At 40.7% G+C, this 19,436-nt stretch overlaps 1 protein-coding gene across 6 annotated transcripts in view; it reads left to right on the top strand.

Annotated features, from left to right (window-relative positions):
* Positions 1–18,823, top strand: part of SPATA7 (spermatogenesis associated 7) — a 139,118-nt gene extending 120,295 nt beyond the window's left edge. For 5 of the 6 annotated variants that reach the window (XM_085894740.1, XM_085894743.1, XM_085894742.1 and 2 more), the window contains 5 exons: positions 4,924–4,965; positions 7,025–7,102; positions 15,754–15,811; positions 16,103–16,276; positions 16,955–18,823. In XM_085894740.1, the coding sequence (XP_085750866.1) occupies positions 4,924–4,965; positions 7,025–7,102; positions 15,754–15,811; positions 16,103–16,276; positions 16,955–17,392 (790 nt within the window). In that variant the 3' untranslated portion in view covers positions 17,393–18,823. The remainder of the gene's footprint in view (positions 1–4,923; positions 4,966–7,024; positions 7,103–15,753; positions 15,812–16,102; positions 16,277–16,954) is intronic. The other variant, XM_085894744.1, reaches the window with a different exon arrangement.
* Positions 18,824–19,436: the final 613 nt, after the last annotated feature.

Genomic DNA, 19,436 nt, shown 5'->3' on the forward strand with positions numbered 1-19,436 from the left:
CCTGAGCTGATACTTTGCAGAAGCACCTTTGGCAGTGATTACAGCTTCAAATCTTGTGTGTGTCTGTATCAGCTTTTCACATCTGGATTTGGGGATTTTCTCCCATTCTTCCTTGCAGATTTGCTCAAGCTCTCTCAAGTTGGATGGTGAGTGTCAGTGAACAGCAATCTTCAAGTCTTTCCAGAGATTCTCAATGGGATTGAAGTCTGGACTTTGGCTGGGCTACTCAAGGACTTTCACGTTCTTATTCCAGAGCCATTCCAGTGTTGCTTTGTCTGTATGTTGAGGGTCATTGTCCTGTTGGAACGTAAATCTTTGACGCAGTCTCAGGTCTTTTGCACACTGAAGCAGGTTTTCCTTTCGGATTTGCCTGTATTTGGCTCCATTCATTGTTCCCAATATCCTTACAAGTATCCCAGTCCCTGCCGCTGAAAAGCATGCCCATAGCATGATACTACCACCACCATGCTTCACAGTCGTGATGGTGTGAGTTGGGTGATGAGCTCTGCTTGATTTCTACCAGCCGTAGCACTTTGAATTCAAGCCAAATAATTCAATTTTCGTCTCATCAGACCACAGAATCATTTTCTCATGCTCTCAGTCTTTCACGTGCCTTTTTACAAACTCCAGGCATGTTGTCATGTGCCTTTTTCTCAGAAGTTGCTTCCATCTGGCCACTTTCCCATCAAGCCTAGATGTCTGAAGTGCTGCAGAGATTGTTGTCCTTCCGGCAGGTTCTCCCATCTCAGCCAAGGAACTCTGTAGTTTGGTCAGAGTGGTCATTGGATTATTTTTCACCTTACTGGTCCATCTTTCTCAGTTGCTGAGTTTGGTCGGACGGGCAGCTCGAGGAAAAGTCTAGGTAGTTCCATATTCTTTCCATTTCTTAATCATGGAGCTCACTGTGTTCTTGAGAACTTTCAACACTCTAGAAATTGTTTTATATCCTTCCCCAGATCTATGCCTCCTCACAATTCTATCTCGGAGTTCTATGAACATTTCCTTGGACTTCATGGTAGAGTTTTTGTTCTGTCATGCACTGTCATCTGTGGGACCTTGTATAGAAAGGTGTGTTTCTTTCTAAATCATGTCTCATAAAATGAATTGGCCACAAGGGAACTCCAATTAACTTGTCGAGACATCTCAAGGATGACCAAAATAAATTGGATTCACCTGAACTCAATTTGGAGTGTCATAGCAAAGGGTTTGAATACTTATTGATGCAAGACATAACAGCTTTTCATTTTCAATCAATTTGTAAAAATTTCTAAAAACATGTTTTTACTTTGTCATTATGGGGTATTATGTGCAGATTGGTAACAAAAATTTTTCATGTAATGTATTTTAAATTCAGGCTGTAACACACCAAAATGTGAAAAAAAGTTGAGGGGTGAGAATATTTCCTGAAGGAACTGAAAATGGCCAAAATGTGTGGAGCATGACAAAGCGCTCCCACCTGATCTCAAATGGATGCGAGTCCCATACATGTGCAGAACAAAGCGTCACCTCCAACCCAGCAGCTTCAGCCGAGCCACTCATGTCAAAAGACAGAGATTTAAGGTCATCATCGGTTAAACATCAAATGGAGCCACCTATCCAGATTTTGGACTTATTTGCCCTTATCAGGGTGGTACACCATATAAATATCTATCCAATGATGACCACAGTCATCGTTTAAATACTATTAGCACCCACTGACTGTAATGGTGAGCATCGGCTGCAGATTATGTCTCACACGGTAAAACCTCATAGGCCGGGGGCCAGTGGGACCTACCTTGCACCTCCCCCCCCCCCCCGCGACAATTTTTCACTGATACCACAGTGTTCATATATATCCCAAGTATCAGAAAAAGAACTCATTTGCACTATGCTTTATTAAGCCGTTTCCATTTTTGCATGTAATTAAGCTATCCAAACATTATTCTACATCTCTGACAACAAAGGAAATATGTTCACTTCATTCCTTGACCCTCCAAACATATGTGTGGATTCCTCATTTACAAATTTCCATGCACCAGAAGTTGAGATATTTACGAAAATGAGAATTTCCATAATGGCGGATCCTAATTAGCATTTCAATGCATTTAAAATTATTTCCACTACTTTTACTCAAACAAAAAATAGTTATGATTCCCTTAAACACCAACAGACATCATAAGTCACAGTTATGTATTATATCAGGCCCAGGTAATTAATTCTATTGATTAATCTGATTTCGCATGATTTTCGAACGATTCATTGTGCTTTGTATTTTATGCTAATTAGCCTACTTAAAAAAATTCATAAATTTTAATATTTTTTTGCCAACCTGGCTTCTATCTGGCAACACTTAAGTAATGTTTTTTTGACAAAAAACTGACGTGTGATAATTACAAGGAAAGAAAATGGAAATTCTTGCATTTTTGTGGGAATTATTGTCTTTAAGTCAAATTAATTAATATGCAAATGAGCTAATTAGCATAAACAAAATATATTTTCATATGTAAATGTATAAGCTTTAATTTGACACCAATTTTGTGATTTTATGTTTATATTTGACAGAGATATTCACATTTTGCCGATCTTTGTGTGATTCGTCTATTTTTGATTGGTTGCCATGGAAACAGCTTAATAAAGCATAGTGCAAATGAGTTATTTTTCTGGGAGCATCTTTTTTCTGATACTTGTGATATATATGTACACTGTGGTATCAGTGAAAAATTGTCGCAGGGGGGTGCAAGGTAGGTCCCACTGGCCCCCGGCCTATCATGCTCAGCAAATAAAAGCCCAAAAGCCTGTTTGCCATCCAGACAAGAGTTTCTGCAAATGCAAACCAAAAAACCAGAAGGCAAGTGCCATCGGGTAGAGATGTAGGCCAAAATGTGTGGAGCGTGACAAAGTGCTCCCACCCCAATCCCAAATGGATGCGAGTCCTGTACATGTGCAGATAGGCAGCTCCGTTTGATGTTTAACCAATGTTGATCTTAAATCTCTGTCTCATGACATGAGTGGCCGGGCTGAAGCCTCCGGATTGGAGGCGACGCTTTGGTCTCCACATGTACGGGACTCGCGTCTATTTGAGATTGGGTGGGAGCGCTTCGTTATTCTCCACACATTTTGGCCTACATCTCCACCTGATGGCACTTGCCTTCTGGTTATTTGGTTTGCATTGGTGGTAACAATCGTCTGGGTGGCAAACAGGCTTTTGTTCTTTGCAGATTATGCGGTTTTACTGTGTGAGACATAATCTGCGGCTGATGCTCAGCATAACAGCCAGAGGATGCTCATCGCATATATATATATATATATATATATATATATATATATATATATATATATATATATATATATATATATATATATATATATGTGTGTATCAATATATGTGTGCATGTGCAACATGATAACTTGACTCAAAACAATAAAAATTCCTGTAAAATTAGTAGAAGCAAATCTATACATAACAAGGACAAATGTGTCCAAGAGCAGCGTCCTAAAGGTTTTGTCGGCTAAAAAAAAACAAAACAAAAAAAAAAAACAACTTCCGATATTTCGTCACATGCCTTGATTAAGCCAATAGCGAGACCCGTCATCGTGTATTTACGAAATATCGTGTATTTCCGAAATAAATAATGTATTTACGAAATTACAATATATTAAATGAAATAATCTTTAAAAAGTAACGTGAACTTTTCGAAACTTCAAAGCAAATGTCCGAATATATTTAAAAGTTCATGATAGACGCTCTCAAAAGGCACACTCAATGCGAGGATGTGTACAAGTGCTTAGTATTTAAGGAGATCCGGATCGTGTACATAAAGGAGCCGAGTCCTAATAGAAAGGTTTTGTCTTCAGAAGAAGAACAACAACAACAACAACAACAACAATGCCGAGCTCTCTTAGAGCAGCGTTCGCTACACGAAACGCTGCTAAAAACGCCTCATATTCTCTCTATCTCTCTATCTCTCTATCTCTCTATCTCTCTCTCTCTCTCCCTCTCTCTCTCTTTCCCTCTCTCTTTCTCTCTCTCTCTCTCTCTCTCTCTCTCTCTATCTCTCTATCTCTCTATCTCTCTATCTCTCTATCTCTCTATCTCTCTATCTCTCTATCTCTCTATCTCTATCTATCTTTGCTCCTATTGCACATCTTTTAAGTCACAAACTCCAAACTCATGGTACAAATACAACTTCGTGTGGAGGGTAACACAGGCTATGTGGCCACGGCCTCACGCAGGGATTTGGGGGGAGGGGGGGCGAGAAGGGGTCATAAATTCTCTAAATTTGTTCCCCCTTCCTTTCTACACCCCCCCCCCCCAAAAAAAACCTGGAGGGCCCTGTAAAAGCCTGTCATCGTATGCGAGCCATTTAGAGCTGGAAGGGACATCAGGATGAACGGGGCGCAAAGTAGGGGGGGAGCGGGATGTGAGGATGGGGAGTGGGGGGGCAGAGTTGTTGGGGTGAGGGTGAGGGGTTAAAGCACTCCATACACGGGTAAATTTGTCTTCCTTTCCTTTTCCTTCTCACCCAAAAGTTTTGGCAAATACGACTCATTGGTCCATCAGCGAAGTGATAGGTAGGCTCTGCTAGTTGTTAAATATACTTCATTCCTTGAAACACATTATGCAAAAGAAGAAGTGGCTTTTAACTTTTAAAGCGTTATTCATTAGATGGAAGGCACACTTTTTACTGAAACAATCTGGCTGCAAAGCATCAGACTTAGATTATAGTTGTGTCAACAATTGAGCCTTGATGAGGGAGCTCAAAGGTAAGTGTGTTACATCTGAGCTATCCTGTCAGACTGATCTTGCAAGCCTTACTTTGTTCTAATTGTACCTTTTATTGGCAGAGTAGTAATTAGCTTGTGGATTACTTATTTGTAAATGGCAATTTGCCCAGAAAATCACAGTTGTATGAGTATTTGTGCATGTCCTTACCTTGTCTGCAGATATGGATGCAATTCAGAACTGAGAGAACAAGTTGAAGCAGAGTAAGTAACCATGGTCTGTCTGCAGCCTGCTTGCATTACAATCTCTAGCCAGGACCTCTTTCTGCATGATCTCAACTTTGTTCTATTATGTCTACCTACTTAAGAGCATAAGCTGCTGCTGTCTACTCCCTGATTCATAAATGCATTGACAATCATTTGTACTGGTGATGTATTATGTCTGTTTAAGATGCTCAAGTTTTGCTCATCTAAAATTTTGATCTAATTATATTTGCTTTGTTACCTTCGCATTCTGCGAAAGGTTATGTTTTGGTCGGCGTGTATTTATTTATTTATTTATTTATTTATTTATAATCTTGTGATTCGTATAACTCAAAAGTATTAAACCGAATTGTATGAAATTTGGTGGGATGATTGGTTATTAGCCAGGAAGCATTCGATTAGATTTTGGGATCGTTCGGGTCAAAGGTCAAGGTCAAGCTCACGAAAAGGTCAAAATCGTCTTTTTACGATAACACGGTAAATTTTTATTCAATTTGCATGCAACTAACGCCAAAATGTTCAGAATTCAACGCCTCACCTTGTGATATGCAATATGACACAATGACGCCCATACTCTTGTTACCGGTTTGGGGTCAAAGGTCAGGGGGGTCACGACCTTGAAAAATATGCGGTTTTTGTCATAACGCGGTCAATTCTTGTCCGCTTTACATGAACCCAGCACCAAAATGTTCAGAATTTAATGCCCAATCTTGTGACACAATGACGTCATAACACATGTCACCGGTTGGGGTAAAATGTCGGGGGAGGGGGGTCACGCCCTTGAAAAATATGCGGTTTTCGGCATAACTCAGTCAATTCTTATTCGATTTGCATGAAACCAGCATCAAACGAGATTACCTTCTCTTGTTGAAACGTTGTATTCACCGAGCTTGCGAGTGAAGACTCGCCAAAACAACGTGAGTTGATTGTTGTTTAGTCCGTAGCCCCCGAAAGTCGGGGGGGGGGGTCATGACATTATAGATATGTGGTTTGTCATAAGACCATCCATATGAAACCAGTTCCCCACACTCATACCAAGAACAAAAAAAGTAGTGGCGGCGAAGGTATGCGCTCTATGAGTGCCCGTTCTAGTTTTTATTGTTTCATTTGAACAGCATCTTAGACTCAGAGTAGCTTGTACAGATGTTCTTTACAGAATAAGGGCATTTGGTGATGGTGTACTTTTACATAAACTTTTACATAAAATATACTACATTCGTAGTCAATAAACACTTAATAAACGGGATTTGAACCTAAACACATAAATCGATTACTCACTTATTTTGCCCATTTTTCGATCATTTGTCCATTTGCTTGAAGCTTCCTTGGCAGTGCCATCTGGAGGTATGCCATTAAACATCTTGGATGCACTAATTGCAAAAGTGTTTTCAATGATTGGTATTTTACTGAAAAAGTACTTTGCAAGAGGGCCTTTGATAGTTTATTTCATGATTAAATGTAACCATCAGTTGTTCAGTGCTAAACCAAATTCAGTGCTGACTATGGTAGTCACAGTAGGAGAGACACAGGGAAGAGACTGCTCGATGGTACACCAAAGTTTGGAGATTGCTGGACAAAGTAGGAACGTTAATCAGTCAGACAGTCTTGTCTTGGACACGATCCAGAACACCAATGACTGATGGAGGAGCATTCCCCCATGCATGTAGGGAGCGGCATTCCATCATCAATTTGACTTGGGAGGGTGAGAAGCTGATGGGAGGTAAAATGTTTCATTGCATTTTGTCTGTTTCACCTGTGATATTGCAGAAGATACCTCGGTCGATGGAGACTCATCGTGTCTTGACCATGCTATAACCTACAGTGATTCACAGACTCGTCGAGGTTAAGGGGTCCAGGAGTTCTCACCCACCGGACTTATAGTATACGTTTCTCTTTAATTTACTTTTCCACCTTAATTGCCCCATTTCATTTCCTTTGGAGCTTGGTATTGAAAAGAGAAATTAATTATCATTCGTATAATGTCTTTTGGTGGAGTGAGTGCCATAGGCCAATTAACACATTTATAATAAGATATTTTAACTGTGTGCTTATGACATAGAGCCGAGGAACTGAAGTACATGCAGTTTGTGAAGGACATCTCCCAGGAGGTTCTCACTCTCGGCCTGTTTTCGGACAGGTGAGAGAGGCTTGCACTTTACTTTTTCATTGCATTGATTGTGTGAAACTTATCTTGGAGGTTATTTATACTGTCGCTCGTGCATGCTACAACATGGAAAAGAAGGGGTTATAAAGACAAAAGATAAACAAATAAAAAAGTAAAGATATTTACCTCCACCCACCAAAGGTGGGTCAGAAAGAGTATGTGAACCTTTACATTCTTTCTTTGTCAGAAAGAGTATGTGAACCTTTACATTCAGTAACTGGTGACACCCCCTTGAGCAGCAATAACTTCAACCAAACGTTTCCTGTAACTCTTGATTCGTCCTGCACTACGGCTTGGAGGCATTTTGGGCCATTACTCCTTACAGAACTGCTTCAACCCATTTGTTTTTGTGCACTTTGTGAGCTCTCTTGCATGAACTTCTCACTTCAGGTTCTGCCACAACATTTCAATTGGGTTAAGGTCTGGACTTTGACTTGGCCATACCAAAACACAAAATCTCTTCTTTTTCAACCATTCTGTTGTAGATTTACTTGTGTTTTTAGGATCATTGTCTTGCTGCATGACCCACTTTCTGTAAAGCTTCAGCTCATGGACAGATGTCCCTGACATTCTCCTGTAGAATTTGCTGGTACAATCCAGAATCCATGGGTCTGTCAATGATGGCAAGCCATCCGGGTCCTGAGGCAGGAAAGCAGCCCCAAACCATGATACTCCCACTACCATGCTTCACGATTGGGATGAGGTTCTTATATTGGAATGCTGTGTTTGATTTTCACCAAACATAATGTTTATCATTTAAAGGTCCCATGACACTCAAAACTTTCTTGTTATTTATGCATTAACTTGACCTTCCGAGTGAAGAAATCACCCATGTTTCTTTTTAAAAATAAAAAATGGGATAATTAGACCAATATTTCGAACATTTCTGGTGCTTTTCACAACTTGCTATGCCCCGCCCCTTAAAAAAGTTGACTTCAGTGAACCGCAGCCTTCACGTCATCTGCAGAAACTCGCACAGAGTGGATTGACGAGATGTCGCGCGCCGTATAAAGTACGTACAAATGCATTGTGCACGTGTTTGCTATCTCGCTGATCGTCTTAATTCCTGTGATTGTTTTGCGGAAAAGAAATTCTGCTTCTGAGCTGTCTCACGAGCCGTCGCACAACAATCACGAGGCAATTATTTATCCCTCTACTAACTTGTCGTAGTCGTGTACAAATCCAATACATGTACGCACAATAAAGGGCTATACCATGTCCACAAAATATTAAATGTGACTGTTGAACCTTTCCATTAAAAAGAAACTTACAGGGACATACAAGTAAAATGCAAAAGATTAATTTGCATCATTTCAAGGTGCAAGGAGATAATTTTAAAATCAAACAATGTGAAAAACCTGCACCCACATTTTGCAGCTTATTGAATTGTTCGTTGAAACCAGCCTGCTGGGATAGGTACGATTCCACATACATGCAAGCCAGGTATGGCTGCACTTAACATACATGGGTTTATTCTAAAGTGAAGGTACTGCTTCCATTGGCTTGCTATTCATTTACATTTAGCCAAAATGTTGTAACATATGAACAGGGAAAAATATGTTGGCACAACTATGAAAGACAATTTTATCTGTCCTATTACACGGCCTCATAGCCTCGGGACTCTTGCGCATTGACTTATACATTGTGTGCATGCTAATACAAGTTACTTGTCAACTCTAGAGTTTAGACTAGTCCGATAAATCCGTCGTCCGTCCGACTTGTCTGATAAATCTTACGTGCTGTAGCTTTCTTTTATAATTCTCTTTTCTTCATTGTTTTCTGCTGGTGCTACATGATGACAGTAGGAATAAAATAAATAAAAATGCAACAGAACGTCAGATTTATCGGACTACTCTAGACAATTGTGTCACAAGGTGTGTTCTGCACACAAGTTTTCATCGTATCCGGACAGCGAGATTGCTTCGTTTTATGCGTGGAGAGATATGGCCGATGGCATGGGCTGGCCTTGCTTGTGATTCATTCGCCGCGGAGAAACAGGTCTGCTGCGCTGGTCACGTCACCTCACTAAAATATTTCTGATATCGAGCAGTATGCAAGTCGAATTTACATTATTGAATTACGAATAGGATTTAGTCTAACCAGTTGTTATTGCCAAGTCTTCCTTCGATGTCCTCCCGATCATCATGAACTCCGGGAATTTCATCGTCAGTTTCCTCTGCTTGCCCTGCTTCGGGCTCGAACTGGTAAGGCTGTATTCCATTTCCAGCTGCCTGAACTTTACTTCCCGCGACTACGTTATCCGTCAATTCTCCATGTGATTCAGACCAAAATCCTTCATTTCTCTCACACTCACTGTCGCTACCAGACAAATCAAAGTCCGTGTCATCCATTATTCAAAACCAAATGTTTGATTTTTTTCATAAACAGAAATGAACGAAGCGTTTGAGTCGACCAATCGAATGTGGAAACGCACAGAAAGCCAATAGAATCACATAGACCACCAACCCGAGTAATTTGCGTGCAGCCTTTGTCGTCCTGCAGTTGACGTCATGTGGATTACGCCCCTTTCAGTAGAATTTTTAGGGGCGTTCCCGAAGAGGTTTTTTTTTTAATTTTACATTTTACAGAACGAGTATTGTGAAAAAACATTGTCAGATCTGAAATCACGATGAAAAACTCCTATAGGACATATATATATATATATATATATATATATATATATATATATATATATATATATATATGTGTATGTATATATATATATATATATATATATATATATATATATATATATATATATATATATATATGTGTGTATATATATATATATGCAATTTCAGTACTTTTTGGTGTCATGGGACCTTTAAGCCAAAAAGTTCCAGTTTCGACTCATCTGTGCACAAAACACTCTTCTAATAGCCTTCTGAATCATCCAGGTGGTCTTTGGAAAACATGAGACAGGTAGCAATGTTCTTCTTGGCGAGCAGTGGTTTCCTTCTTGCTATTAACCCGAGCACACCATTCTTGTTCAGTGTTTTCCTGATGGTGGACTCATCAACACTGACATTAGCCAATGCAAGAGAGGCCTTGCAGATCCTTAGACGTTACCCTGGGGTTCTTTATGACTTGGATTATTGTCCACCTTGCTCTTGGAGTGATTTTCGTTGGACGACTGCTCCTGGAAAGAGTCACAATGGTGTTGAATTTTCTGCATTTGTACACTATCTGCCTGACAGTGGATTGGAAGAGCCCAACATCTTTAGAAATGGATTTGTAACCCTTTCCCGACTGAGGAGCATTGGGATAACTCTTTTTCTGAGGTCCTCAGAAATCTCTCTTGATTGGGGCATGACACGCTTCCACAAACCTGTGTGGTGAAGACCAGACTCTGACGGTGACGAACAAAGTTTTTCACGAACAAACAAAAAACAATGTTTTTCATATATGGCAGGGCCACCCAAAATCACTCATGATTGCCATCCCATTGATTGAAACACATGCCTGGAATTACTCCCTTTATCGTGCTAATTAACCTGGCGGTTCACATACCTTTTCTGACAAAGAAATTTAATATTGGATCATTTTGGTCAATAAAAAAATGAAAAAGTAGATTTTTGTGCTATTTGTTCAATCAGATTATCTTTATCTATTACACTGAACAACAAAAATTTTTTACTGGAGATGTGTAAAGTGATTTAGACTAATTTGGGTACGCTGATTTCAAAAATCATAACCGTTTTGCTGTATCACGTCAGGATTTTCAGTAACAGAAATATTCCCATTGCCTAGAAGTCAGGATTTCAATGAAATTTACAAAAATTCATTTATTCATTTATTTCATCATGAATGCTTCAAAATTATAGAAATTACAGAAAAACTCCACTAGAATGTAATTAAAAATGCTTTTGGCATTTGGCTTTGCGTTTGTGCTGCTCTGTGTCAGTTTCACGATGCAGGAACCAGCAGAAATCGCCCATCATGTTCGGGTTGTGCCGCCCTTGGTAACGCGTCTCCATGAGTGAAATCTCTTGGTGGAATCGCTCGCCGTGCTCGTCCGAGACTGCTCCCAAGTTGTCAGGGAAGAAGTTCAGGTGCTGGTGTAGGAAATGGATTTTCAGGGACATCCTGGAGCCAAGTTTCCTGAAGGACTCCAGCAACTGCTGCACTATTTCTTCATAGTTGTCCGCGCGCTCGTTCCCCAAGAAGTTGTCCGTCACAGCTTTGAAGCTCCTCCACGCTGCCAGCTCTTTGGGGTTTAGAGTTGTCGGAAAAGTTTCGTCCTTCATAATCTGTCAGATTTGCGGTCCAACAAAGACACCAGCCTTGATCTTGGCCTCCGACAAGGTGTTGCCAAACTTTTCCTTGAGAACCCACGCCCATTCAGATCCATTGCCCGTACAAAACTTTTCATCAAGCCGAGCTTTATGTGGAGTGGTGGAAGGAAAACCTTGGCTGGGTCGACAAGGGCGACATGCTTCACGTTGTGTCGACCAGGTACATGCTCTTTTCGCTCTTCCCAATCTTTCTTCGTCCAGTGATTCTTGTCGTCTCTGCTATCCCAGAGACAAAGGAAGCACATGTATTTCGTGTAGCCTGACTGCAGCCCTAACAACAGCGCCACCACTTTCAAGTCTCCGCAGATGTGCCAGTTGAAGTCATTGTACTTGATGGAATCAAGCAGCTGCCGCATAGTCTCATAGGTCTCTGTCATGCCGAACGCGTGAGCCAGTGGGACTGATGGTTTCTCGTTGCCATTGTGGAGCAAAACAGCCTTCAAGCTGTTCTTCCCCGAGTCGATGAAGAGGCGCCAGTCTGCAGGATCGTGATCACACCCAAGTTCTTTCAACAGACCGTTGATGTCACTGCAGAATGTCATCGTGTCTTCCATCTCAAAGAACTCAGCCATGTCTCTGTGACGTGCTCTGAACAAGGATATCTTGGTGTTCGGTTCAAGTAGATTCCACTGCTGCAGCCTTGATCCAAGCAGCTCTGCCTTCGCCTTTGACAGCGAGAGATCTCTTACAAGATCATTTAAGTCTCCCTGGTTCAGAAGGTGTGATTCTTGAGTGTCGGGTTCAAAAGGTTCATCATCACCATCCTCTTCACCACTGCTTACAGCTATGTTCTGATCAGCTGGAGGTGTTGGAACGGGGTTCTCGTCATCATGAGGCACAGGTTTACGAGCAGAGACGCAGTCAGCGTACTTGATGTGACCTTTATTCTTCTTGTTGAAGCCGGCGATGCTTGTGCAGCAGAAATAACAATCATCATGATGATTCTGCGGCTCACGCCATATCATGGGCACCGCAAATGGCATGCTCGTGCGCTTGCCCACCAACCACTGAGTCAAGGTTGTGTGACAGCTTGTGCAGCAGATGTGTGGTGCCCAGCTCTGTTCTTGGTCCCCCACCTTACACCCGAAGTAGTGAAAGTAGGCGGCCTTCATTTTCACTGCTGTAGATATACTTCGCTGTTGATCTTTTTTGGTATACCGACCACAGACATAACAGAAGTTGTCAGGATGATTGGTACAGGAACGCCTACTCATCTTTATCTGAAAGAAAGAAATATAACACAAGTTAACAACAATTGTACGAAATAGACATGTTAAAGACATATGTAAATTTCATTGAAATCCTGACTTCTAGGCAATGGGAATATTTCTGTTCCTGAAAATCCTGACGTGATACAGCAAAACGGTTATGATTTTTGAAATCAGCGTACCCAAATTAGTCTTAATCACTTTACACATCTCCAGTAAAAAAAAATTTTTGAAATTTGTTGTTCAGTGTTATTAGGACTTAAATGAAGATCTGATCACATTTTAGATCAAACTTATGCAGAAACACAGAAAATTCTATAGGGTTCACAAACTTTTTCTCACCACTGTAGAACAATATCTCAAAAAGTTTTGGACAGGCTGGGTGTGTGACAAGGAAGAATTTATTTGATTTTGGTGAAGGTCTGAATCCAGATCTGGGTGGAGTTATGCGCTCTGCCTAGTGCCCCTCGAGTTACCTCCACCCACCTTCAGTGGGCAGAGGTAATGTTTTCACCCCTGTCTGTCTATTTGTTTGTGTGCAGGAAACCTCAAAAAATTGTGGATGGATTCAGACTAAATTTGGTTGAGAGGTTGGGTGTTTGACAAGGACAAACTGATTAGATTTTGGTGAAGATCTGAATTTGAATCGGGATACGCAAATTTTGTAAGTGATTCTTCATTATTGAGACGAGAGATAGGGCCAAAAACGATATATTGCATGATATCTCAAAATTTTATGGACAGATTGGAACGATACTTTGTGGACACGTTGGTTGTATGATGAGAACAAATTGATAAAATTTTATTGAAGATCCGAATCCAGATCCAGATACGAGAATTTTTAAATTTTTAAAGTGATTCTTCACCATTGATGGTTCGGGCCAAAATCGATATATGGCATTATATATATATATATATATATATATATATATATATATATATATATATATATATATATATATATATATATATATATATAATTTATTTATTGGTCTCGATATGTTCTACTGGACCAGTCATTGCTTGGCAGTGGTATGCGCTCTACCGAGTGCCCTTCGAGTTTTTTTATACTGTTATTATATTCATTAAAATCCATTGAGTAGCTCAGTGACTGTTGGGTAAAGTCTTGTTGCAATGTCTTCACTGCTGTGAGTTTCATTCCCATGGCTGCTTGGCAGAAAGTTTCCACACACTTGGGATGGATGGTGTGTTTACCTGTTTGGGATTGATTCTAGCCTGAGCAAATACATCAATGACTCATTGTGAGTGCCCCATGCTATGTCATATGGCTTTATGGGACTACTTTTTATTATTATTATTTCTAGACTTCCAAGCCGACAGACAGGAAGTGTATTGTTTTTGTTAGGATTATTAGCTTTTCTGGAATTGGAATTCCAGATAAGGTATTGTCATCATGCACCATCTGTCCGTCCATCCGTCTCCTATTTCGACTTCTCCAGCCAAACTGCTGGGCCGATCCGGCTGAGATTTTGCAGCAAGGTTCCGCTCCTGACTGGTAACGGGGATTGCAAAGCTCGTTCTGGTCATGTGACTTTAAGTAGGTCAAAATGGCAAACTACGTAAATTCCTTCAAACACCTTCTTCTCCAGACCTACCAGTCAGAATGCTCCCAAATTTTGGTTACAACATGAGGCCAGGGTAGGGATGTTAAATTGCAAAGGTAATGCCGATCACGTGACCGGAAGTGTGTCAAAATGGCGGCCTTTTTAAAATTTTTGCGAACATCATGTAAATTCCTTCGAATATCATCTTCTCCAGACCCACCAGTCAGAATGCTACCAAATTTGTGTTACAACTTTTGGCCAGGGCCCAGATAAGCTACAGGTCCAGTGGTCCTATTTTTATGAGAGTTCTGCCGATTGATTTTTATTTTTTTGTGAAACGACTTTTGAAAAAGCTGTTACAGCTAGCTGTGCCAAACTGTGCATCTATCATCTATAATATAAAAGGAGTTCAGTCTCGGCATGCCTGTATCCGTCCGTCTCTGCATCCGTCCCTGCCTGCGTGCATCCCTGCATGTGTGCGTCCGTCCAGCCTTCATCATTTGTTCTGTAGGGGATACCACAAATCCAGCCCAATCTGCAAACAGTACGATTTAGTTGAGTAAGGTGAGGATAGATGGGCCGGTTTCAATTAACATTGAAACAAAAACTCTTCCCCCTTAATCTTCTTCTTCCCTTATAATAATGGTGAGTCTCATTCAATCCCATTTCTCATATCGATTAAACGCTAGCTATGTTCAATACTTTTCCTTTTTCAACATTTCCATTTTATTCATATTGCCCTATCAAACAGCATTTCCTATTATACACCACCTTTTAAAGTATCACAAAGCAGGTCGCTCTACTTGCAACACAGGTGTGAAAAGGATATGGACAAAAAAGCAGCTGATATTCAATAATTTATTCGCATGACTTTTCAAGGGTGAAAGTTAATCTTTATTTATTTTCTCTGGAAGCAATGGGTCTTACATTCTAGAGTGTAGAGCATACCCTTGGATCTTGATCCTAACAGATTTATTATTATTATTATTATTTTTTTTTTTTTTGACCTGTATTGGTTGCCATCATGGATTTTGTCCCAAACATAAAATGATATTCTTCTTGAGAACTACTATTCTGACCACCATGAAATTTGGCAGACAACCGAAGCACCCCATGGTGGTATTGAAGTTTTATTTTGAAGCTTCTGCTCTAAAAACTGTAAACTAGTTATTGGTCAAATGTGTACATAATCGCAAAACACTGAAATTTGACAAAAGAAGTCGCTTACTATATGTAATTTGGCCTGCTGATGCTGAATTGGCCACAAAAAGTAACAATGTATTTTTTTCCTGCTGACAATGGATTTCGGCTCAATTTTCTGAGAAAACGTCGGTATGGGATTAGAATTGCTCTCAGTTTTAGTTACATTATTATTAATATTATTACTATTATTATTATTATTATTATTATTATTATTATTATGATTATCTGAAAAGGGGGTTATACTCACGACACATAAAGTTTTTTTTAATCCCTTCTTTCCCTCCTATCTCTCCCCTTCCTCACTTCTCTCTGGCATGCCTGCTCTCCACTTTCCTTTTGTATAATTGCGGCAGCATCGTTGGCAGTGTTTGCGAGCTTCACTTGCAGAAAAACAAGCACAGGCTGGATAAGGTGAGCTAAGTTCAGAGCTGCAAGTTTTGTTCCCAATTTTGTTTGTTTATTTATTTGCTGAGCCTGCAGCTCACCATAATGATGTTCCATTCCTTCATTGCGTGGACTCTGTGATTTAATGCTGCATCTAGGGGAAGCAAGTTAGCCGAGTGCAAGTTGAGGATCGTTCTATGATGCAGTGTGACCAATATGGTGTCATTGCCCATTAATATATGGCATTATCACTCGGTGCCTTTTACAAGAGCTCGGGTTAGGGATCAAGCTGATATTGAAGTGTGTTGCTTTCTGTAGGCTCGGATGCTGAGTGCCGTGGAACAGCTGAAGCGAGACCTTGCTTGCCACATTGAAGGAGCAAACTTCAGTAATCACTCTCAGAAACCTTATAGTTCCAGGGAAGATCTGCATGAATCAGAGTCAGACTCAATTCTAACTGGTGCAGATCATTCACCGCATGTACAGGTGCAGGTGAGTATATTTTCCCCACACCATCCCCCACCCCCTTTTTCCCTTAACTCCTGCTTCATTCCACACTTAGACAGAATGATAAAGTACACTCCTGATTGAATTGTAAGCACAATCGGAGACCTTGACAAATCAACACATATGCAATTATAAACCTGTGTTCCCAGAATCATGAGCACTTTGCTCTGATGGGAACACCAAGCAGGTCAACCATTTGTACCCTCATGGTTTCTGGAATGGAAAGTGTGTATTTGAAAGCATGCAGGTTTGTAAACATGATATTTCTTGTGGAACTTTTTAACCAACTTGCAATTGTCTTTTGTCCATGTGATGTCCAACGGATAAAATATATTTTGCTGGGGTTTTGTTGCAGGAGGATACACTGGAGTAAAGGAGGGTAAAGTGTTGACATGAGCAATGGAGACAGACAGACAGACAGACAGACAGACAGACAGACAGAGACAGAGAGAGACAGGCAGGCAGGAGTGTTTAATGCGGAAATAATAGTGGGATTTGAAAGTGCTCTTTTCAAAAGCAAGGGTGTAATCACCAGGCTATGTACAGAGAATTAGCCACTTTGTTATGCTTCCACAATATAAAGCAGCATGTTTTATTCCTGTGCACATGCTGTTAATTTTCCACGTGTGGGCATTCTTCTTTTTGTTCATTTTCTTGTTGCAGGATCTCATCAACTTTGTGAATCCCTCTTTGGAAAACACTGCCAGCTCTTCGTGCTCTGAAACACAATCGCAGAACGAGCATCAGATCCAGCTGCCGACCAGTCTTATCATAAGTCCACTGAGGTCTCTGGCACTCGATGATGGATTGACGCTTCCCAAGTCGTCAACGACTCAGGCGGTAGATGGAATAAATGGCTCCCACATAAAAAGCCCTGAGAAGTTTTCTCAGAAGATGGTCACAGAAGAAAATGCAGAAATTGCTAATCCTGACCACATCGCAAGAACAAGCATTTTAGGGACTTGTGATGTAACAGAGTTGCGGGATGAGCCACAGGGCTGGTTATACGACGACTGGAGGAAATGCCTTTTTGAGGGAGAGGGAGGAGGTGCCACCACTGACTTTTCGAGGGAAAATAATAATAATAATACTTGTATTTGAGAGAGAGAGAGAGGTCAGTGTCAGGGCAGCTTATAACTATGTCAGAAGGCGAGGATGCTTGAGGTAAGGCAGGATTAATGCGGTGTCTGACATGGACAAAAGCTCAAAAAAATATATGAAAGATGAGCTTCAACGTACAGAGGAGGTACTAGTTTTTGGCAAGGGTAGTGTCAGTCTGCATCAGGGGGACCATTCAAATGAGAGGTGTTTATGAAAGCATGAAAGTCGACAATGGCATGTTAACTGCCATGGAAAGCAAAGTTAAGTTGACATTTTGGGCATTAGCTCTTAAACCGAGCAAGCTCGATGACAGGCAGCATCAGCTTCACTCTGTCTCCTACAGTGGTGAGCATACCTTTGTCAACTTTGCATTGATAAAACATGTCATTCAAGGTACATAACCGAACTTATGGCTGTTAATTTTTGTTGTTGTTTTAAGTGTAAAACTTTCCTGTACACTTGGAAACCAGTTTCGCAGTGTGTTCTTTTTTGACATGTGATATTTGATATTTGATCAGTGAGTCTGTCACCCAAAGCCGGCCATACACTGGTGGCGATTCATCCTTGTGAATCCCAGGTCATTTAACTCCTTATTTTTTGTGACTACGCCCACAATTCTTCTTGGGGTCACCTTGCGATCTCCAGTGTGACCTCTTAATCGGGGTCACCTCATGATCATGTATGCACCCGGACTCAAATAATTCGTCTGAATATCGTCTTCAATTGGTACTGAGTTGGGCATGTTACTCTATGAGCGAATCGCCAGTGATTTAACCTGAGGCCGTTGCCCCACCTTTGTTGTCCCCATTCCAGTCAGGATAGGTTGAATGGTTTAGTATAATTGTCTATTTCTCTAAGCATCAAAAACAAAGTGGGTTTGAGGTGTGTTCTTAAACTTTATGTTTAATGCAGAGTTTATGAAAAAAAAGCGCAGGAAATGATGTCAACACATTTGAAATTCCCATGTAAAACACCTGACATTTGCAAAGAGCTCATACATTGGCGGACATCTGCACGGACAAATCGCCTGAGTGGACAGCCAGCATAATGTACATACTAAAAAGGAAGAGCTAAAATCGTTTGATTTGGAGATTGAAATAATGATATGCGAGAAAAAAACAAAAGTCTGGTACAATTTCTTCACAAAAAAAAAAACCTGCCAAGAGAAGCTCCACCAATTGCATTCAATTTTAAAGCGGCAGACATTTTTGATCACTCTTCATACGTGTCCATGTAAACGCAAGTGTAAAAGAAGGAATTTGCTTGTTTGGTGATTGTGGGTGCTGAGGATCTTACAAATGATTTCAGTGGGATGCCTGTTGAACATCGTTTCATTCGGGGTTAGTTGCATTTTGATACAATAACCCCTTCTTATTCTTACACTCAAGGGTGCTTTATATTTTTGAATAAAATATTATTTTAGTGACAACAGTTTGCTGTTGTTATTTCATGAAAACTGAGTTGATAGGGCTGGCAGGATGGCCGAGAGGTACACATGCCTCTAATCGCCTCTGAGCTGTCTACCCTGAGTTTGAATCCCGACGCAGATAAAAACTGTCATTCTGGTGTTTCACAGTCGGAGAGATTCATCATTGTGTGTGCTGTCCCTTGGATGGATGTTAAACTGGGCATTCCATCTGCTAGCATTATTAGTTGGTGGATGTTAAAGATCCGATGGTGTCCTTCAAGAAGAGTAAGCGAGCTATTGCCAGCATCATGGCCAAATATGAAATATCTGCCCTAACTTCTTTTGTCGGAGTGGCGACCCTTCTAGGACTGCAAACATTTGACAACATTTGTTCATTGGTATATTTTGTTGATTCCGTTCCACATTCACTTCCTCATCAGGATCATTCCTCATCATTCTACCAGGTGAGCGCCCAGGGGTATTGCCCTTCTTTTTATTTTAGCACCCTTGGGATTTACCTGAGCATGCCACATGATCTCATTCCCACTCCTCCCCTCAACCCCCAAATTAAATTACGTTGTTTTGACGGACGAGTCCATTGGACCAAATTTTCATTGGTCTTCACAGCCTTGTTGC

The sequence above is a fragment of the Eptatretus burgeri genome, chromosome 9 (genome assembly GCF_056783735.1).
Source record: "Eptatretus burgeri isolate ZD-2024b chromosome 9, Ebu_testis_v1, whole genome shotgun sequence".
Lineage (NCBI taxonomy): Eukaryota > Metazoa > Chordata > Myxini > Myxiniformes > Myxinidae > Eptatretus > Eptatretus burgeri.